The sequence below is a fragment of the Garra rufa genome, chromosome 9 (genome assembly GCF_049309525.1).
Source record: "Garra rufa chromosome 9, GarRuf1.0, whole genome shotgun sequence".
Taxonomy (NCBI): Eukaryota; Metazoa; Chordata; class Actinopteri; order Cypriniformes; family Cyprinidae; genus Garra; species Garra rufa.
In genome coordinates this window covers 39905232-39929651 of record NC_133369.1, presented here as the reverse complement: position 1 = coordinate 39929651, position 24420 = coordinate 39905232, and the positions used below count along the sequence as shown (strand labels likewise).

The 24420-nt window shown below is 33.6% G+C and overlaps 1 protein-coding gene across 2 annotated transcripts in view; it reads right to left on the bottom strand.

Moving 5' to 3' along the window:
* The window catches only part of fhod3b (formin homology 2 domain containing 3b), a 247069-nt gene that overhangs the window by 184829 nt on the left and 37820 nt on the right, over nucleotides 1–24420 (bottom strand). For both annotated transcript variants that reach the window (XM_073846964.1, XM_073846965.1), the window contains exon 3: nucleotides 9613–9677. In XM_073846964.1, the coding sequence (XP_073703065.1) occupies nucleotides 9613–9677 (65 nt within the window). The remainder of the gene's footprint in view (nucleotides 1–9612; nucleotides 9678–24420) is intronic.

Sequence of the window (24420 nt, the reverse complement as noted above, 5' to 3'; positions counted from 1 at the left end):
AAAAATACAATTCTGTCAGTAATTACTCACCCTCATGTCGCTCCAAACCTGTAAGACCTTCATTCATCTTTGAAACACAAAATAAGATATTTTTGATGAAATCCTTAAATTACACATTTAAGGCCCAGAAAGGTAATAAGGACATCATTAAAATAGTCCATGTAACATCAGTGGTTCAACCGTAATATTATGAGGCTACAAGAAGACGTTTTGTGTGCAAAGAAAATAAAAAATATTCAATATCTTTTCTTCACTGTCAGTCTTCAAAGTGCGTTATGAGAGTAACACAACGGCACCCATTCACTGCATAATTCCTAGTGAACCATGTGCTAAAACAATGTGCACGGCATACAAACAAACGCTGTTATCAGTGGGTATAATTCATTTTTAGCTAACTCCCTACACAGGCACAAAAGGCAAAAAGTCAAATCTTCTCTAATGGATTAACAAGATGCTGACTGTCACTGTAGTTTCAGATTTTATTAATTAGAAAGACAGACTTTACAGTTGTGTTCGTTCCACCATGGCGTAGCCTGCAGGAAACATTCCAGTCAAAATTCATCTTTCTCCTGCTCCAGAAGTATCAGTGTCACGATTCTTCATTTTAACATGAGGCACAATGAGGAAACAATTGGAACGGAGCCACAGATGCCAGGCTTTCAAGCTGCAAACTCGTATCAAATGTGGCCAGAACTTTTTTATTGGACAATTTATGGGTGTGATGAGTGTATTAGCAGTGTTTGACTGTTACATAATCACTAATTGGAAGAACATCCACCTTGGACACCTTTTTCAACAAGATCAGCTTCCAGCTTACACAAGAAGATTAATAATGAGAGCCAGGAACATATTTTCATCACACCAGAAGCCAAAAACCTAATTATTCCTTCTTTTTTTCAGTCATTCCTTGAATTGAAATTCACTGCATTTCTCAGGACTATGAATCTAATAAATATTTCTAGTTAATACTTTTTGCAGATTGCATGTCACTGGTGTATAAACAATGCATATTTGCATATTTACGTGCAAAACTACATGTTTTTAAACTCTCAGCAGTGTTACCTATAGAAGCCTGTTTCTGCCACTGAATTAAAAAAAAATCAAAAAAGGTTGAATTTTGTGATATAAACACAATTCTGACTTTTTTTCTAAGAATTGCATAATAAACTCACAAATCTGACTTTCTTTCTCAGAATTGTGTGATATAAACACAGTTCTGATTTTTATTTCTTAGAATTGCATAATATAAACTCACAATTCTGACTTTTTTTCTTAGAATTGCGTGATATAAACTCACAAATGTGACTTTTTTCTCTGAATTGTGACATAAACACACAATTCTCACTTTTTTCGTAGAATTGCACGATATAAACTCACAATTGTGACTTTCTTCTCAGAATTTTGTGATAGAAACTCACAATTCTGACTTTTTTTCTCAGAATTGCATGAAATAAACTCACAATTCTGACTTTTTTTTCTCAGAATTGCTTGATATAAACTCACAATTCTGACTTTTTATTAAAATTGTGAGATATAAACTCACAATTTTGACTTTTTTTTCTAAGAACTGCGTAATATAAACTCACAAATTTGACTTTTTTTTATCCAAATTATGACAAACACTCAATTCTGACTTTTTACATAGAATTGCATGATATAAACTCACAATTCTGACTTTTTCTTAAAATTGTGAGATATAAACTCACAATTCTGACTTTTTTTCTTAAAATTGCTTGATACAAACCCACAATTCTGACTTTTTTTCTCAGAATTGCATGACATAAACTTTTTCTTAAAATTGTGAGATATAAACTCATAATTGCGAGAAATAAAGTCAGAATTGTGAGGTAAAAACGTGCAATTCTGACTTTTTTCTCACAAATGTAAGTTTATATCTTGCAATTCTGACTTTATAAATAGCAATTTCGAGTTTATATCAAACTCAGAAATGCAAGATGTAAACTTGCAATTGTGAGGAAAAAAAGTCACAAAGACCTTCTTTTTTTATTCAGTGGTGGAAACAGAAACAATTACTTTTGTTGCTGTCTTTATAATAGGACTTTCTCACATATCATTTTTTTTATAATATATATTTATAAAACGGCCTTTACATTTTAAAAATGGGATCCCATCACATTTTGAGGTTCTTGGCATCATAAAGGTTTAAAAAACCCTGGTCTAGGACCCATTAGACTCACACTTACACAGTTGACCCATGTAACTTTCCATAATAATAATGATGGACAGTCAAAACACTAAGGTCATAGAAACCATACTGGGCACAGCAGTAGCCAAACACTCCTGTCATTTAATGAAGCAGTCAGTATGGACATGGAAAATATAAATCAGGCTTAAATGCACAAGTGCAACAGGTTTGGCTAATGAGCCCAGACAAGTGCAAGAAAATAGCTCTCATGGCGTTGTGTCATCAGGTCTGTTGACAGCTTACTCTGGTGAGTTGATTTATGACAGTGTGGTGTGTAAAGTCCTGCTATGAATAGCAGCAGCATGGTGGTTTTGAGTTCATTCCTTTCATCAAATTTGAGATAAAGGGCTCCGAATGTGCGATCAAAAGCATGGCTAGACGTCACTGAAGATACTGCAGATGGGCATTGTTTATGGGATATACATGCATCTCTCTTTTACTGTTACAAATAAATGTGGGGCGGCAACACTTTGGGGTTTTTTCCTGGAAAAGAGCTGTTTTAGATTACCGCTTCATTTGGTCAGAGCTGAAAATGACCAAAAAGTGCTGTGAGGGGGTTGAAAGGTCCTGTTTCCAGAAGACTGAGGTAAAATTGGTATTTTACTTAGATCAGTGGATCAACAGACAAATTATTTGACACAAATTATGATAATACATGATTGACATCACACAAAACCTGCAAACGAAAACTGAGTTGATTTTAACTCCCAAAGTTCAAAAAAGTGACAAATACAGTACAAGGCTGTAATTGATCTAACTGAAAAAATGGTTTCAGGACCAATTTTACCACCGCCACGGTGCATAATAGCTCTTTAACAAAGAATGTTCAAATAAAATCATGCAACATGGTTGAATTTAATCTTTGAATTTATTTTGAATGCAATATGCATCTAGTGTTTACACTACCAAACTCAAATCCGAAAGTGAAACTAATTTCAATGCAAAAACAAATCCTAATTTGCTTTTGAATACATTCAGCTATTTAAATGATTTAAACATTAATGCAGATTAATAATTATAAAAATAAATAAATAAATAAATAAATAATAATAATAATAATAATAATAATAATAATAATAATAATAATAATAATAAATAATAATAATAATAAAAACATGAATATATGAATATATTAAAATAAGAAATTTTGCCTTGGCAACTAACTGAAATAAAATAGGCTGAAGTACTAAAATGATAAAAACTGAAATAAAAATTAAGCTACATTAAAATATCTTGAAAAAACTAACTGAACTGAAAAAAAAAATGAAAAGGTTAAAGTACTACAGTTACAAAATCTGAAATAAAAAGCTCAGTAAAACAAATATGTTGGAATAATATTCATAAATATATATTGGAAAATTAAATTAAATAACAAAAAAACAATAAATAAATAAACAATGAAAATATGAAATTTGGCCTTGGCAACTAACTAAAAAAAAAAGAAAAAAAAAAAGGAAATAAAAATCAAGATAAATAACAGATGTCTAGGAAAAAGAAACTATGAAAACTTGTTTTCATTTAGAAATAAAAAATAAATAAATAAAATAAAATAAAATAAAATATGAAAATTTGCCTTGTCAATTAACGGAAATAAAATAAGTTGAAATACTAAAATGACAAAAAAAAACTGAATAAATTTAAGCTAAATAGATATATCTTGAAAAACAAACAAAATCATGTAATATCACTAAAACAAACTAAAAATAAAATGAAAACTGCAAATATAAAGCAAAACTCATTTATAATATTAATAAATACTATAATAGTGTGTGTGTGTGTGTGTGTGTGTGTGTGTGTGTGTGTGTGTGTGTGTGTGTGTGTGTGTGTGTGTGTGTGTGTGTGTGTGTATTTTTCATTAATTTAAATATTAAATTAAAATAATAATAAAAAAATTAAGTTAAATTAAATACATAAAAAAATGAAAATATAAAAATTTTGAAATAAAATAGGTCGAAGTATTAAAATTACAAAAACTGAAATAAAAATTAAGCTAAATAAAAATATCTTGGAAAAAAAATTAAATAAAATTATATTAAATGATTAAATTAAATACAAACTAAAATAAAAAAATATAAAAATTTGCCTTGGCAACTAATTGAAATAAAATAGATTGAAGTACTAAAATGACAAGAACTTAAATAAAAATAAATAAAAAGCTAAAGCTAAACTAAATTAAAAAAAAAAATCTAGGAAAAAACTACTAAAAAACACCTATTTTCATAAAATAAAAATATGAAAATTTGAAATTTGAATTTGAATAAAAACAGCAAATATAAAGCAAAAACATTCTAAATATGAATAAATACTATAGTGTGTGTGTATTAGTTATTTATTTACCGTCAACAGTAAATCACTGATTCCATGGATGCTTTTTTGCACAACCTCACAATTTCTATATCACTTTTCTATATCTATCCCACTCTATCATCAACACTTTAAGCCTGAAGAGCAGCAGCTGTCATCTCAGGTCATCCGCTTAGAGAGCGAGTCTTAACCAACCCTTACCTCCCACACACAGGACCCACCTTTGACCCAGATAGGCCTTCAATCACACAAGCACACAGCTGGTCAGAAAAGCGATCCCATCATTGCTACAAGGATTGCAGCGTGCTTTAGGACAGGTCCCGGGACAGAGGATAGAATGGCAGGAAAACATTCAACAAGCTGGAGAGAGGCAAGGCAACATCTGCAGAGCATAGTGGTTCTTATCAAGCTGCTCTTTCCATACGGGTTCAAATCATAGATACGGAACATTGATTCCTCAGAGACAAACTACACAGTCACTCAAAGCATCTTATCAAGACATAAATCAACAAGCGAACGTTCAGAGCTGCTGATAGGTGAAGCTTCTCGGAAGGGTTTTGCTACAAGAGGTACTTGCGCTAAGCTGCTGCACTCTTTCACGGATCGCAAATTGCGAGAAAACGACTCGCGGGCAGGTGTCTGAGCAGGCCTGGTTCGTAAAATCTCTCTGCCGGGAGTTTCAGCAACTTTATTTTTGGATCAAAATACCCCTAGCAAAACAGCTTTGGAGTAATCAGCAATCCGTCAGGCAGGAAATTTTGCCTTGGAAACTAACTGAAATCAAATAGGCTAAAGTATTATTATTTTCGTTAAATAAAATAAAATAAAATTTAAAAAAGAATGAAAATTTTACATTTTGCCTTGACAACTAACAATGAAAATAAATTTGAAAATATTTAAAAACTGTTTTTATTAAATAAAATTTGTAAAAGTTTTTTTAACAAATAAAAAATATTAATTAAGCTAAATAAAAATATCTTGAAAAAACTAAAACTATTGAAAACATGTTTTCTTAAAATAAAATTAAATAAAAAAGTAAAAAAAATATTTTAAAATGCTTTCGTTAAATAAAATAAAGAAAATGTAAAAAAGAATGAAAATTTTACATTTTGCATTGACAACTAACAAAGAAAATAAATGTGAAAATATTTTAAAATTGTATAAAATTAAATAAAAAAACTGTTTTTATAAAATAAAATAAAATACAATTTTAAAAAGATTTTTACAAAAACTAAAATATAAATTAAGCTAAATAAAAATATTTTGAAAAAACTAAAACTATTAAAAACATGTTTTCATAAAATAAAATTAAATAAAAAAGTAAAAAAACAATGAAAATATTTTTAAAATGTTTTCGTTGAATAAAATAAAATAAAATTTAAAAAAGAATGAAAATTTTACATTTTGCCTTGACAACTAACAATAAAAATACATTTTAAAATATTTTAAAATATTTTAAAATTGTATAAAAAACTGTTTTTATTACATTAACATAAAATTATTTTTTTTTACAAAAACTAAAATATAAATCAAGCTAAATAAAAATATCTTGAAAAAACTAAAACTATTAAAAACATGTTTTCATAAAATAAAATTAAATAAAAAAGTAAAAAAACAATGAAAATATTTTTAAAATGTTTTCGTTGAATAAAATAAAATAAAATTTAAAAAAGAATGAAAATTTTACATTTTGCCTTGACAACTAACAATAAAAATACATTTTAAAATATTTTAAAATATTTTAAAATTGTATAAAAAACTGTTTTTATTACATTAACATAAAATTATTTTTTTTTACAAAAACTAAAATATAAATCAAGCTAAATAAAAATATCTTGAAAAAACTAAAACTATTAAAAACATGTTTTCATGAAATAAAATTAAATAAAAAAGTTAAAAAAAAAACAATGAAAATATTTTAAGAAATATTTTTATTAACTTGTTTTCGTTAAATAAAAGAAAATTAAAAAAAAGAAAATTTTACATTTTGCCTTGACAACAATGAAAATAAATTTGAAAATATTTTAAAAAACTGTTTTATTAAATAAAATAAAATGCAATTTTACAATTTTTTTTTTTTTACAAAAACTAAAATATAAATTAAGCTGAATAAAAATATCTTGAAAAAACTAAAACTTTTAAAACTTGTTTTCATTAATTCAAACAATAAAATAAAATTGAAATTAAAATTTTATAAAAATTGTAATTATTTTTTTTTTAAATTGGTACTAAAATTAAAAAAACTAAAATAAAAATTAAGCTAGCTCGCGGGCAGGTGTCTGAGCGGGCCTGGTTCGTAAAATCTCTCTCAACAGATTCTCAGGCCTTGCCAGGAGTTTCAGTAACTTTATTTTTGGACCAAAATACCCCTAGCAGAACAGCTTTGGAGTTTCCAAATGGTGCCGCAATCCGTCAGGCACGCAGGATCGGTAGACTGTGAGAGATAACTGCTCTTCTTTCACGGGCCGATTTTTGTCCCTTGTACCCTTAAATAACACTTTTGCGAAACGTACAAATTAAAATCTGACAGTTCTAAGCTTAATGGCTTTTGCAGGCTGACGGTTATATTTTCCCCTGCAGTCTGGAGAGGGAAAACCGTTTGAGCCACGTGTGCTTGGCTGCAGTGCAGCACGCCACTAAGTTTATACTGCTCGCTACAGACACACACTTGTCTTTCTTAAACACTGACTACCAGTTCCTGTAGACAACGGCAGTGAATCATTTCGACGCTTGACCGTCGGCATCAAGTCTGGTCCACATTGCGGATTCTTCCAGCCAGGAACCGCCCATTTAAATATCAAAAAGCCAACTGACTGACATGTAAAGTAGGCAAATGCAGTTGTAGAGGATGTTTATAGGTGGGTAAATGTGAAATCAAATGATTTTAAAATCTCAAAATAAAAGTTCGCTGGATCTCAAATAAAAATCTTGAATCTTGTTAATATTTAATGTCACAAATCTCACAAAATAAAATAAATAAAAATAAAATAAATAAAAAATAAATAAAATAATTAAAATATGATAATTTTATATTGACAACTAACTGAAATAAAATATTTGAAGTACTAAAGTAAAAAAAATTAAGCTAAATAAAAAACTTGAACAAAATAGAACTATTAAAACTTGTTTTCATAAAAAATAAATTATTTAATTAAATTAAATTATTAAATTACATTATTTAATAAAATAAAATTAAATTAAATTAAATTAAATTAAATTATGAAAATTTATATAGGAAACTAAACTAAACTAAAATAAAATAAAATAAAATAAAATAATGAAAAATGAACATTTGCCTTGGCAACTGAAATAAAATAGGTTAAAATACTAAAACTACAAAAACGGAAATAAAAATTATGCTAAATAAAAACTAAAATGATTAAAACTTACTTTCATAAATTAAGTTAAATTAAATTAAATATAAAACAATAGAAATATGTCAAATTGTCTTGGCAACTAACTAAAATAAAATAGGTTGAAGTACTAAAATTCCAAAAAACTGAAATAAAAATTAAGCTAAATAAAAACATCTTGAAAAAAACTAAAACTAATTAAAAAAATCTAACAAAATCACATAAAAGTTTTATCTGCTAAAATTAATTATTGGACATGAGCTAACATGAACTTAGAATGAGTTGTACTTTTATTTAAAAAAAAAATAAAATAATAATAAATAAATAATTACAGATTAATAAATGCTACAACAAATGCATTAATTAACATAAACAAATGAACATGAACTAATAAAAAAAAATGTTAACGTAAAGTGCACTTAACAAACATTATTTACATCCACCAAATTTAATAAAAATTCTAAGATAAATTTCCCTGAGACAATAACATGTTATTAGTTACGAATTCAATCTGAAAAAGAGTATTGCAAAAACAATTTGTAAACAAAACTGTGATTTCACTCCACTTCATGTGCATGAATCATCAAAAAATAAATAAATAAAAATAAATTGTCACTTCCAGTAAATCCGCCGCAAATTACAAACAGAAAGGGAATCATTTGTTGCCACTTGGAAGCCACTGCAAAGTGTTTTTATATATAATTGTATAAGTAATTCAGCTATCCAAATTATAGTTTTTAATATAACTCCACAAATTCATAAACACACTTTTGCACACAAAGGGATACTGAGACATCAGCACTCACAAAAAAATACATGGATGACAACCTGGTAACTTGTAAAACCCAACTTCGAAGCAAACTGGTTAAACCCATTTTTATGTCTAAGAGCATCAGACAGTCCATATACAGTACAGTATGGTTTGTAGGTGTGCTGTCTAAGACTACGAGTCACAGAGGTAACATAAACCCCTGAAGTGAGTTACATGCATACTACACTTCCAGAGAAACTACACGGTTTATATGCTTAATGGCTTTTGTGGGTGCTGTCTGTGACACTTAATCCTTCGTGATACAGAGATAGCCGTAGCTGTCCTGCTTCCACACAATGACACAGATGTTAATCTGGGATAAGGCTTATGGAGGTAATGAAGCCTGATTCTGTCAACAGGGTTTAGGGACATGAGATAAACAACAAGATTGTGAAAAACCATACCGTAACTAAGCAAGATAAAGTGAGTCCAAACATGCTTAGAGTTATTCTGGCAGAAAAATGTTACCCTGGCAAATTTGTGTGAGTGTTTCTGAAACACTGGGTTATAAATTATTAAGTTTTTTCAGCCAAAATGGAATTGGATTTTAATGTTTTAAACTCTAATATGCTTGACGCAACTTGTGTGTGTGTCTAAAACACTACTCTGGCATTCCTATAAAGTTGCTGCATTTGCTGTTTCATATCGATTGAGAAATCAAGCACGGAACATATTTAAACTAGATCATAAACGTTGCGGCATGAGAGCCTATTAGCGACAGGAAAACTTTACCACACTGTAAAAATCAAGCCGGGGCTTCGGTACGTATAATTTACACATCCGTCATTCAACAAGCAACAAATGAGAAAATAATTCCTAAACAATCCGATGCAGCCAGAATCTGCTGAACAAGCCAGAAATTTAAAAGGGTGTAGTACAAAATGTTTTTCTCGCCATTTATAGTTCGTTTGAAAGGGAAACAGCATCTTGTTACTCACCTATGCAGGCATGGACTCTGACAGACAGCTGTGTTCTCAGAATAATACTGTGCTTCTTTCCTCTCCTAAGGAAAAAAACAAAAACAAGCGATCATCATGCTGAAAATGGAATAAATGGTAAAAAGGTTATGAAACTATGTTGGACAATATGATACGATGGACCAAAATGAGTTGTTCTTTCCGAATATTTTAATTCAATCCACTTTTTCTACTGTCAAACTTTAAACATTAGACTATTTAAAGGGACAGTTTACCTAAAAATGAAAATTGCATCATGAAAGAGCCAGGAGACTTTTTAATTTAACTCCAATTGTGTTCATCTGAAAAAAGAAAGACGTATACATCTAGGACGGCTTGCTCTATATGTTTCGCTTTCCAGACATAACACGCTTTCTCTGTAGCTCAGCTGGCATGGAATTGGACTTAGGATGCGAAATCATGACTCAGGATGAAAGAGCTGAAAGACGAGAGTTTGAAAAACAAGCTAAAACGGCATGTTTGCGATTGTGTTTTTACGTCACATTCGCTTTTTTTCATACTATTGCTTAGGTGTAGTGCAGATAATAGGTTATTTTAAAATATCACAGAGCATTAGAGTTATAGTGCCACTTAATGGACATTTCAAGTCAGAACTGTGGTGACACATACAAAACCAACGTCACATAACACGTACCATATGTACGCTCCCTATGTACATGTATGTTCCAGGGGAAAAAAAGCTAACACTCATTAAGCGTCACTTAGGGAATGTTTCATATGTTACGAAATGAACATGGCGGTATGTTCCCACAGGTACGTTTTCGTCATGAGATCAAGTCGGTTAAAGGGGTCCTATTATGCTCTTTTACAAAGTCTTTATTTGTAATATATTATTTACATGCTCTCATACTTGGTGGTTCAAAAAACTCATTATTTTTTCACATAATTTACATTATTACAATAGCTTTCTCTCGAATCTGGCACAAATAGCTCGTTTAGTTCCGGGTTTGATGAATGTCCGCCTTCCGAAAAATGAAATGTGTTGTGATTGGTTAGCAGTCTCACTGCGTTGCAATTGGCGAACAGCTTAGACGGTGTTTCAGTCCTGCCATGACCCTTCCTAAAGCAGCAAGTTCAGTGTACAACTGCGCAAGCTAGATTAAAGTGATTCTTATGTTTTATAAATGGATATTTTTCTTACAAAAACACATTGGATCGCTTAAGGAGGCTTTTGCTGACCCCTCTGGAGCCATGTGAGGATCTTTTTATTATGGATTGATTTGTTTTAAACTGATGGAGATAAACACTTGTCTATGCCGTTCAGTCTATGCCGATCTAAAGCTGGGTAGTGCCAGGATTATTTTTATTATAACTCAGATTGCATTTGTCTGAAAGAACAAAACAATATGATGATCGTCAGTCTAATCAATGCTTGTGTTTACCTCAGCCGCGGCTCTGCATGTGTTTCAACCCTCTATACCGCACACGTCAACGGCGCAGCTCTGACACGGTGACCGGAGCAGTTCGCGGCCACTTTAGTCAATGCTCGCATTTATACGAGCCACCCTGCGGTTCGCTGAAGCATCCCCGAAGCGACTGTCAATGCTACATCGCTAAAGTTAGGCGAATCCCCCACCTCGTCCCTCCCCACCCGCTAACGAATCGAATTCCGTAGGCAGGATTTATTTGAATGATATTCTAATGGACCCCGTTGAGACATCATAGCATCCGGAAAACAAACGATCCAAAGGAGTCATTCGTTGTAGTTCTTGAAAAGGGATTTTTAAAAAAAGCTAAATATCTTTTTGAGATTTGTACCTTGGTAGATGTTTTCATGCCCAAACATACGCACCACACACTGTCTAAAATTCAAAAAGTGAAAAAGCATAATAGGACCCTTGTGTTATGATTGATAAATAAACAAACAAGCTTCTCCCAAACATTCGTTGGGAACTCCAATTTTTAACATGGCACAAAACAAACAACCTTATTTGTATACACTTAAGGTGAATTAATGTTCCACACAGCACATCTGTTTATACCAGAAGCCTGATTCTGTCTTGCATCTGCTCTTACTGTATATTTAGGTCAGGTGAATTAAGCTTCTAAAGTCTTGGGAGACTAAAACCATGTGTGGCCTTGAGACAGTAAAAATCCAACCGACTTCCTGTAACTTCCTACAAACTGCCAAGCGACTCATGGGAGGGAGAAACTGGACAGGCTGAGTGGGTGAAGACAGCCATGTTGTGAAAAAAGGGTCAGATATCGTCCGGACTCGACCTGACCCCGAGAGCAGAGGTGGCTGTGGGGATGACATGTAGGTCACACCATCCATATAAAGAGTGACGGTCGAGTACGGGCACAGACCCAACCCCCGTCTCTCTCATAGATTATCAGGCCTGATGAACAGAGGATCTGTCTGTCTCATGAATAACTGGAAGTAAACACACAATGGAATGAGATGCAGCTGCATTTGAGTTGGAGGACAGATGAAGATAGATGGATGCTGAACGCTCAGCTTTAGAACAAGTCGAACGACCACAATCCGGATCGGCATTGACTCTGTGGTAACATCCGTGTGGGTTGAAGCCTCCATTTAGCAGACATGAGATAAACACACGGAATGGACAAGAAGCAACACAGTAAAGACATGCAGACAAAACAGAAACTTAGAGATGGGACAAAAGATATCTTTCCTCTGGAAGATTCTCTTCCTTAAATCTACAGCTTATGGTACTACAGGTTTGCTTCCCAAAGCAAAAACAAATGCGGTATTGTGCAGGTTATACAACGAAAGTTTGATGGTTTGGCTGGCAACACGCCAAAGATCGAGCCATCTCCATACTGTAAGTGACTACCTGCCATCAGCAGTCTCCAAAACACCCTGCTACTCACTTAAAAACATGTAGTGGTATAGCACAAAGCATATTGTTCAGGCCAGAGTAGACATGTATTCGGTAACAGGCATTTTTTCCAAGGTGGCAAGGGAGGAAAAAGATCTGTAGTACAAAAATAAAACAACGCCAGGATTACAAAACATAACATTAAAAAGTCTATGAATCGTCGTTTACTTTTTTAAAGAATCATTGTCCAACAGCAACACCAGCAGGTAAAGTAACAGCAGAAGTCCACGTCTCTCTTAAGTTTTAACAGACTCCCTAAAGCGTGTGGTGAGTTTGGTGGGGGGAAATTGAGAATGATTGGATATGACTGGTTATGATCAGCTGTGATTGGTTTGCGTGATAAATCCCGCCTCTTTTGTTGTGTTGTGTTGTGTTGTGTTGTGTTGTGTTGTGTTGTGTTGTGTTGTGTTATTCCATGTTTGCAAATCAGTCTGAATGACAATATAATGGCCTTATTGGGAAGACTTACATATAACCACCATCAAAATAAGACTTAAAATGGCATGAAAACATTGTGACATTTAAAGTAAATCTCTGTGTCAGTGACCAATATTTACTGAGCTTTGATGACTGATGATCTGTAAAATTGTTAACTATTAAAAAGAATAGCTGAACATAAGTATAAATAAATAAACAGAATACTAGTTAATTGTTAATGTAAATATATATATATATATATATATATATATATATATATATATATATATATATATATACATTATTTTTTTATTTATTTACTAATATGTATTTATCCAATTAACTTGCATTTTTATTTTTATCTCTTTTTTTCTATGTAATTTATATTTATTTTACCATTTTACTTACGTTTATTTATTAAATTAAAGGCTATTATTTATTACTTGGTTTCCTAAAAGCTCAACGTTTTTTTTTTAAAGTTATTTTCTTTGTTATAAGTACAAAAATGTAATTTAAATATTACATTTAAAAATAGCATTTAAATATTTATTTAAACATTACATTTCAATATATATATATATATATATATATATATATATATATATATATATATATATAATTTTTTTTTTTTTTTTTTTTTTTTTTTAATTACTGAAACTAAAGTTTAGGTTTTAACCTGTGTAACCAATGTAAAAAATACCATGATAATATCATATGTGACCCTGGACCACAAACCAGTCTTAAAATAAAAAAAGATGATAAATAAACTTTCCATTAATGTATGGTTTGTTAGAATAGGACAACATTTGGCGGAGATACAACTATTTGAAAATCTGAAATCTGAAGGTGCCAAAAAATCTAAATATTAAGAAAATCACCTTTAAAGTTGTCCAAATATGTATAAATTCTATTTTTTTTTTTTTTTCATTTTTTATGGGTATAGGCCTAGACCAGAGACACATAAAAATCAAGAGACACAGACAGCATCTGTCAGCACAACTTTTACTAAAGCAACCTGACAACACTTGCAACTTAATCTTTCTGCCATTGAAGCTAATGAGTAACTAGATCTATTTCATAATGAACTTGCGCTTTCCTCGTCGGTAACATCAGCCTGGCTACTAACCATAACCGTACAGTACAGCGCCCCACATGCTCATTATCAAATTAAACAGCGAGTCTAAGAATACGCATGAGATACCCAGAGGAATCCAATTTTTGTATTTCTGGAGCAATACGGAGAAAAGCGCAGGAGAACTGGATTCTGAGGGTGAAGCTGTATGTCTTGGCTTTTTGTCTTGGCTTGAATCTGTGAGAATTTCTGCATGTGGGTGCCTGCCAAGCGACTACATGGCTGAGGATGGTCTAGCACATACGGTACGGCTGACATTGCGTGTATCATCCTGCACTGCTGTCCACACCATTTCCCAGAGCGCTGCTTCGCTGGAGAGAAGATCTGCAGCCGGATGACTCAGTCTTTTTCCACAGCTCACGGCCCAATGATTTGAGTTACCCAGACAAACGTGCCCAGCTTTGTGAAACAAAATAGCCCCTGCAACCTGAGATCCATTTGGGGCCAAAGGAGAAAGTGTCTCCAACATCGGCCACGTAACACCAGCAGAAGACACAGACAGCCTCATTATGCTTATCCAAGGCAAATTATCCTGACTTTAGAATTTCACAAGCATGAAGAGACCTTTCACAGCAGCTCAGTTACATAAGAAGACAAATAAAACACTGCTGCACTTGACAATAGATGTAGATGGGTAGTCTAAAACGAGTCGATAAGCGAAGAATTTCTTAAATTGGCATTAATAATCTGGCATTAACAATCTGCAACAAAGTTCGGCCAAATTCAATTCAACTGGCAGAAACATTTATCCAAAACACTTGCAGTGCATTCAAGAAAAACATGTTATCAGTATGCTTATCAGTTTATTGCCTGGGAATCAAACCCAAAATGTTGTCCTTGCTAATGTCATGCTTTACCAGCTATAAGCATAAAACTGTAAATCTATATTTATATCTGTATATCTGGTCGTCAAATCTGATTGGCTGATATAAGAGGGATATTAGAGCGATATCAAAACTCCAACAGCCGTTTCTTAGTTTTAACAAAGCTTGACGCAGCAAACAAATGCACTAAGCAGCAAAATCACCCTTAACAAATGAAAGGATATGAATGTTACGATAAAGATAACGCTTTCTTCAGTGGATATTCAAACTAATGCTTCATTGTGAATATGAAGAATGAATCAGATGAAGGGAATCCCACTTGCCCAGTCTTTCTTTCATAATACTGTAACGTTACTATTGGTAATACAGTGAGGTTTTAATACAGTAATACAATAAGCTTTCAATTGAGCACCTCAACGTTCCTTTGTTACTAGTTCTAAAGTGATGTTTTGGAATTATTAACAGAGGCTTGGGCTCAGCTGTTAAACTGTGAACTTTAGATCAGAATTTTTGGTGGAAAGAAGTAGCTCTGCACAAAAAAGGGCCTGTTATTTTATGTATTTACACACGTGTGCCGTCAAACTGATGTATAAACGCAATATCACACTCGTAGACATGAGATATGGCTGTATATCGGCACGCTGTGACTACCTACAGCAGTGCTGACATACAGCCATGTGTCACGCTACTTGTGTGATATTGCTCATATATTATCCTCAAATCTGATTTTCTGAGAGGAGTGCGATATTCTAGCGATATCAGAACTCATACCGTTTCACCGTTTGTATCACTCCGCTTGCAGTATTTACCTCGGCCAGTTCTTCTGGAATTTGCCGCTGGCTCTGATGTCTCTATAGTTAAACAAAATATAATTTGTTTTGGGAAAACCAGGCAGTCTTTGGTCTCATTAAGAGCAAATAGTTTTGGCTGAGGGCAAAATCTCATTGCATTATATTTTATGTAGATATAATGTTTTATATCAGAGCGCTGCCTTTGTACTTTTGACTGAATTGCCTAGAAATTTTTATGATGGCTGCTGTTGTAATGCTAAATTTCTCCAAATCTCTTCTGATGAAGAAACAAACTCATCTACATCTTGGATGGCAGTTTGTCCAATTATCAAGTCCCTTCATCTCCCAAATTCTGATTTGACTTTTGCTTCAGTCCCTTAGAGCCTTTTTTTTTTTAAATTTGTGACCAATTAAAATATTCTATAGTGTTTATCCTGACTAAAGTCTTTGGCAGAGAAAGTGAGCGAGAGATATTGTATTTAGGACTCGACTCTAGCAAATGAATGAACAAACCTATAACCTCTCCAGGTTAATCATCACAACCCCTGAACAGACCATCATAACAAATGCTTGTCTGTAGGGCAAGTCGAAGTTTAGCACACTAACTAGCACAGCTTTCTACATTTTATTTACCCCCAAACGCCTTATAAACCCTGATCCAGGCCCCATGCAGTCTCTCCCGGGTCTGTGGAGTCATGCCAGGCACACTCGAACCAACTTTGACTCCTCACTACCAGCCTATTTATGGAATATCACACTATGAAGTCCCATAAAGCCACAAAGGGAGAGAAAAATTAAAAAGGAGAAAATTAGAGAGAAGACCTATTGCCGATAGGTAAAGTTTACCTCCAGCATAGTTGGACCCTGTTCAAAAACAACCTTTTGCCTATAGTGCAATTAACAGCAGACTATACAAGGCCTCCTGGAGCAGATATGACTCAGCAAATAAGCTAGAGTTTCCGAGCGCCTGGTTCATTTATGGACTATTTATTAAGACAAAAGGGAATATCGAAGTCGATTAGAATGATTTGTTTACAAATCATTGATCTGGTTTGTTTTGGGCATGCAAATTAACTCAAACACTGGCACAAGTTCTAGGCTGGACTACTTTTGTTCTAACAAAGTTAGGAAACCTGTCTGAAAACAGTTATCTCTGCAGTTTCATTTCGTGCCACTGGTGGTTACTTCGCATAAACTGTACATTTAGCTGGAAGTAGCCTAAAAATGTAAAAAGCTGCTGAAGTACTATCACCTGTCAGTCTATTCATGACTCTCTAAAAACAGAGATCATAGAAACACATACACAGCACCTCAGTGTTTCCACACATTCGACCAAAGCTCCTCGGCCTGCCATTTAATTCAGCAATAAAGGAAAAATCCAGCGGCCCAGCTGAGCAGCCTCCTACCCCTCTATCCATGTAATCCGCACAAATATTTGAAGCGTTCCCATTAAAAGAACTAGGCGTTTCTCCAGGGCCAGAAGCTAACCGAGTCCGACGACAGCTCCTCCGGCACATCGGCCAGGAAAAAAAATGAGTTCAAGAAAAATATAAGAAGAGGGGGAGAGAGAATAGGAGAGATATTTAAAGAAAGTGAGATTTTGGACACTTTTATTTATTAATGTTAACAGTTATTTTAGGAGTAAAACAGTTCAGGACTCGAGAGCCTATGATGTGAGAAAGTTTTGAATCAGTTGACATAACTGTCACTTTTATTATCAGGCCAGTGCTGTTTTATTGCTATATTTTTTAAAAAAAAATTCATCAATGTACGTGCGTTTTAGATCTTGTATAATTTTTAGATAACTTTTAGCTATACTATTGTATAACTTTTTTTAGATCTTGTAAATGTAAATGATTTTGAGATCCATCTTTCACACTGAGGACAACTGAGGGACTCTAACAGAAGGTTCAAATGCTCACTGATGCTTCAGAAGGAAATAAAATGTATTAACTTTTTGAGTAAATGTGACTTTTTTTCTTCTTTTGTCTTCTGGGAAACTTGTAAGTATCCTCTGTAGCTTCTGAAGGGCAGTACTAAATAATAAAAAAAGATATTTAGGCAAAATAAGAAAAATGTACACATCTTCATCTGTTCAAAAGTTTTCACCCCTGCCTAGTTTTTCCTTCTGGAGCATCAGTGAGTGTTTGAACCTTCTGTAATAGTTGCATATGAGTCCCTCAGTTGCCCTCAGTGTGAAAGATGGATCTCAAAAGCATGCAATCACTAGCTGCGTTTCCATTACCCTTTAAATTGCCCAAACTGAAATTGCAAATTGAAAATACACCTAATGGAAATGTGTCAATTGCGCAAAAACTCCCACATATCGCAAAAAAGTTTTTACGCTTGCATGAGGTGGTTTTTCAGGCAATTCAACAAAATATTTTTTTTTCATGTTTAACAGGTCACATTCGATTAAATATAGCCAAAATCCCACTAAATTATGTTGCCTTGACTTTGAATTACGATTCGGTCACACCGTCATTTCGCAATACTTTTTAATCTTCATTTATAAAATAATGCCAAAGTTTTGCACAAATCTGTAATGGAAATGCAGCTATTGTTGGAAAGGGTTCAAATACACAAAAATGCTGAAAAACCAAAGACATTGTGGGACCTGAAGGATTTTTCTGAAGAACAGCGGGAAGTTTAAGTGTTCAGGACAAACAAGGGGCTCATGAACAACTATGACTAAACAAAAAAAAAAAAAAAAAAAAACACAGCTGTGGATCATTCAAGTAACAACACATTTTGTATGATCCCTCTTATTTTGGTAAAATAATTAACATATTGCAGATTCTGCAAGGGTATATAGGTAAAAGTATGTAAACTTTTGACCTCAACTGTATCTAAAGATTTTACAAGTTTTTAACTAAAGATTTTAATTTTAGTTGGTTGGATTACATTTTGTTGAAACTGCAACTTGTAACTTTAAACAAACTTTAAACAAATCCTAATGTTTTAATTCGTTGTAAAGAATTTTTAAAATTCAATACATATACACACACAGAAAAAAACATGAAATAAGCAAATATTTGAAAACATATTTATAGTTTTTGTGGTGTGACAAATGTTAGCAAGACAAGTAAAACTCAAAATGGTCCACAAAAACGATCCTTACTGTTGAGCCCTGGTGTAAGACAGAAATTTTGTTGGTAGTTTGCCAAAGCTGAAGGTCCTTACTAACAGCAATGTGGGATTAAGTTCGGGGCCCTGTGTCAGGCTCCGACAGCTTTTCTGCATGAGGTGGTGTGGTAATGATTAGAATGGTTAAGCCACTATGACATAGAGATATCCATCTTACAAAATGAGGCGTTAGAGGATCATTCTTCAATCAGAGCCCAAAGTGACTTCATATGACTGAGGCACCTGTGGAATGCAACTTGTAATCTGTATCCACTTCTGATTGTCCCTTTGGAATCCCATCACAGGCCTCCAGGTTCCACATCGAGAAAGAAGTCTTCAAGGACATGGATAAGCAACAAGAATAAGTCACATTTGTATGTGATGGTGGTGCATTAAAGCAATGGAGTAAATGCACTGGTGCAGTTCTTAAGACTTTGAAAATAACTACATGCCCAAAGAGGAAAAAAGTTTGATAATTCATTCCAGACCTAATGTAAACAGTAAGAAGATACAGTAGCAACAATGAGGCAGCAACAAAAGGATCTCGAATTATTCCTCAAGCCAATTAGCCTACTTTTTTTGTGTTTTCAGCAGTTGATGAAATGTAGGTCAGACACATCGCATGAAGCAAGATAGAAAACCACAAAACAGAGAAGGAGGAGGAGAAATGGGTTCGGTTTTAATCACATACTTCGGCCAAGGTTTTAGACCCCGTAATAAAGCACAACTGCAGTAAATGGAGGGGGCTGTGAACTCCAGCCCATCCAGGCCATAAAAGCCCACTGTGCTGAATTACCCTGTTATTAACAGTAATGTAGTCCTCCATTCCTGCTCTCCACAGCCCACTCAGACACTCTGCATGGGTCTAATAATGCACACCCTTGATAGCCTCTTGGGAAGTGGGGAGGGGGGGGGGGGTCATGAAGACAGACAGAAGAGCGGAACAGCATGCCAGTTGGCACTACCATTCATTTCTCGAAGACCTAAAGAAGTGGCCCTTTAGCCTCTCACTCATCCAAAAGACATCCATTCACTCACTATGTCTTATAACTGTATTTCAAATTTGAGCCCAATCCAGTGGAAATAAAACGACGCTAGACCTGCCTTCACATTTACACAAATACATTTCTAAATATTTGTGGCCTTGTCCAATAACTGCCTCAAGTGCCAAAATCTAGCATTGACGTTTGGCAGTTTTTGAAGGCTGCGTCAATTCGGTGGCTAGAAAAGATAGCAGTGTTGTCTAATAAAACTTTTGAGTCAAAAGCTGTTCATTGAGGCTAAAGAAAAACCTTTTTTTGGTATGTTTACATTGGTTTGAACCAATATCAGATCTATTTGACGTGATAGTTCACGTCCACTGTTATCACTGCTTTATGGAAGCTTGCTTTTGCCTCAGATTAAAAATAAAAAGGCCCTAAATAAAAAATTGTGAGATAAAGTTTAACATATAAAAAAGTCAAAAAATAGTCAAAAATAACTCAAGATAGAAATGAGATAATCACTTTGTATGAGTATGTAATATTGCAATTATGTGAAAGTTACAAGGCATATAGTCATATTGTGAGAGATAAAGTTGGAATTATTCAAAATGAAGTTGGAATTACAAAAAACAGTAACACTGCAAGAAATAAAGTTGCAGTTTTGAGAAATAAAGTCAGTTGCGTAAACATAAAAGTAACATTGAGAGATTTAAACTCACAATTACAAGAAAAAGTCACAATTGCGAAATAAAAAGTCACATTGTGAGAAATAAAGTTGCAGATATAAAATATAAAGGCACTATTATGAGAAACCTTTACATATATAAAGTCATAAACGTAATTACTACAGTCACAACTGAAACAAAGTCACAGTAGCAACATCTAAAGTCACATTGTGAGTGATAAAGTTGCAATTACAAGAAACGGTCACAACTGTAAGATGTATAAGGCAGTCACATTGTGAGAAATAAAGTTGCAAATATAAAATATAAAGGCTCAATTATGAGAAACCTTTACATATATAAAGTCATAAACATAAACATCTAAAGTCACATAAAGTTGCAGTTATGAGAATTAAAAACGTAATTACAAGAAACCGTTACAATTTATGAAGTTATAACTGCAACACTAAGTCGCATTGCGAGAGATAAAGTTGCAGTTTTTAAAAATACAAAAAAAATACAATAAATCACTTACGAAATATTAAAGTAAAATTAAGAGGTTCAAACTCACAATTACAAGAAAAAGTCACAATTGCGAAAAAAAAATCACATTGTGAGTGATGAAGTTGTAATTACGAGAAACTTAAATGCTGGGACACACCAAGCCGACGATCGGCCATCTGGCCTCGTCGGGCAGTTGGTGTGCGTCGGTGAAGCGCGTCGGTTTGCTGTGTTCCGAACGTCAGCTCTCGTTGGCTTTCGTCGGCTTTCGTCAGCTTTCGTCGGGCTCGCGTCGGCCAAAGTTTGCCCGATTCAACATGTTGAATCGGCGTCAGGCTTGTCGGGGCCGTCTGGGAAAGAGAGCGCTCTGATTGGCTGTTCAGAAATCGAATCAGAGTGCGTGGAGGACTTGAACGTGAAGTGATGTAACAAGCAAAGGAAGGAGTCAAGAGGGAACCGGCTCGCTGTCATCATTTCGCAATTCGCACAATTCGAAACCAACTATGGTTCAAAACCGAATCTCTCTGTGGTGAGCGAAGAAGTAAATGCTTCGGAAACGCTGATTTGTTTGCACAGGCAACACTTCTTCCGTGTTCTCTTCTTGGAATGAAAATACAGACTACTGCCATCTGCAGGTACGCAACGGTATATCTCCTCACGCATGCGCAGAAAGCACCTTCTAGTTTGTAGTCGGGTGTCGTCAGTTCGGTGTGTTCGAGCTCAGTTAAATTGCCCAGACGCCCGCAGACGCAGCCGACTAGAGGCGACAAGACGGTCGGCTTTCGTCGGCGCTAGTTGGTTGGCGTCGGGTTGGTGTGTCCCGGGCTTAAGAGACATGATCACAACTGACAGAAAAAGTCACAAGTATGAGAAACAAAGTTGTAATTATGAGAAACGGTCACAATTTTAAGATGTAAAGTCACAATTACAAGAAACCATTACAATATATAAAGTCATAAACGCAATTACAACAGTCACAACTGAAGTCACAATTGTGAAATTAAAAATCACATTGTGAGCGATAAAGTTGTAATTACGAGAAACGGTCATTATAAGATATAAAGCCACAATTACAAGACAAAGTCGCATTGTGAGAAATAAAGTCACAATTACGATAAACTAAGTGACATATAATGTCAAGTTGCAATTAAGAGTAATAAAATTGCAATTACGACAGTCACAATTATAACAAAGTCCCAATTGCGAGATTTAAAGTCACATTGTGAGATATAAAAAGTGATAATTATGAGAAAAAGTCACAACTGTGAGATGTAAAGTCACATTGTGAGTGATGAAGTTGGAGTTATGAGAAATAAAATCGTAATTTCAAGAATCAGTTACAATATATAAAGTCCTAACTGCAAGACAGAGTCACATTGTGAGAGATAAAGTTGCAGTGGGAAATAAAGTCAACTATGAGATATAAAAATAACATTGTGAGTTATAAAGTCAATAATACAAGAAACAAAATCACAACTGCAAGAAATAAAGTGTCGGAAACAGGCTTCCAGACTAACGCTATGGGAATAAAACGGCAAGCTCTACAGACTTTGGGTTTTAAATAGTGTTTTAAACCATCATTAATTTTAAAAGAAGCATCTACTCTTGGACTTTCCTCAACGAGACAATTAAGTCTGGATCTTGCCAGCTCTCTTAAGACCGGAGGCTGACATCATCTGTGCCCTTGCCAACCAGTCAAGTATTTTGAGGGCTGGCTGAATAGAGGCCTGTCATAGAACGTCTGTGGTATGTGCAGAAGATAAAAGAACATGTGCTGTGAGATTTTAAGGCCTTCCTGATAGCTTTAGATGGAATGTTTTATGGAAGGCACATGACAGGATTGTGTTTATATTGTCTCAAATGTAACAAAATGTGAATACAGACTCAAATGCAGGTATTAAGAAACAGTCGCCCAGAGGCCATTGAGAATCAAGCCAACACCTTCAGCTGTCACCTTCTAATCAATTTAACCTCTTTAAAGACAATAAAGGTTTTTAAGGAGATGTGAGTAATTTATCCACCCACTGGCCTTCTGATCTAGATTACTCATTATACAATGAAATTAGACAGTTTACGACAACTAAAAAGAAACACTACAACGGCATATTAAAGTGTCGTGGATCCTCATGCGAGACACGCAATGAAAAGGGTGAGGCTCAAGTGGGTTGTTCAGTTGTTGTTTTTTAAGATTGGAAATGAAAACATGGAAATTATTAAATAAATAATTGATCCAAAAGTGAAAATCTAACTACTTACATTTAACGGAATTATGTAATTTAACTACAAAATAAATGTAACTGTAATCCTTTACAGTTTGTAAGAAATTTAGAAAAGTAATCAAATGTAATCAGTTACAATAAAGTAACTGAAATAGATTCCTTTTTACATTTTAAACTGTGTTACCTATTACATTTCCAAAGTAACCTTCCCAACACAGGTAACCATGTTTTTACCACTACTGCATTGTTTGTTCCAGATTGCTTGACATATACTGAGTATTGATACATTTTTAACTGTTCTATTAATCTATTATTTTAATAAGCTGTTAACAAACTGTTAATAAAGTCAATTGCAAAATTTTAAATCACAATTACAAGAAAAAGTTACAATTGCTAAATAAAAAAAATCACAAAAATGCACAAATAAATCACATTGAGAGTGATAATGTTGTAATTATGAGATCACAATAGTAAGAAATAAAGTCGCAATTACGATAAAATAAGTGACAAAATTCAAGTTGCAATTAAAGGAGTAGTTCACTTTTAGAACAAAAACTTACAGATAATGTACTCACCCCCTTGTCAGCCAAGATTTTCATGTCTTTCTTTCTTCAGTCGTAAAGAAATTGTTTTTTTAAGGGAAACATTTCAGGATTTCTCTCCAAATAATGGACTTCTATGGTGCCCCCGAGTTTGAACATCCAAAATGCAGTTTAAATGCAGCTTCAAAGGGCTCTAAATGATCCAGCAGAGGAAGAAGGGTCTTACCCAACAAAAGGTTATTTTCTAAAAATATTTACAACTTTATATACTTGTAAAAAAAAAATTATATACTTTTTAATCTTAAACGCTCGTCTTGCCGAGCTATATAGACAAGACAAGCATTTGAGGTTAAAAAGTATATAAATTGTAATTTTTCTTAGAAAATATCCCATCGTTTGCTAGATAAGGCCCTTCTTTCCTCGGCTGTGATCGTTTAGAGCCCTTTGAAGCTGCATTTTAGAAGTTCAAACTCATAACTCATTGAAGTCCATTATATGGAGAGAAATCCTGAAAGGTTTTACTCAAAAAACATAATTTCCTTACGAACGAAGAAAGAAAGGCATGAACATCTTGGATGACAAGGGGGTGAGCACAATATCTGTAAATTTTTGTTCTGAAAGTGAACTAAAAGAGTAATAAAATCACAATTACAACAGTCACAATTGTAACAAAGTCACATAAGTGAAATATAACGTGACAATTTACGAAAAAAGGAACACTTGTAATAT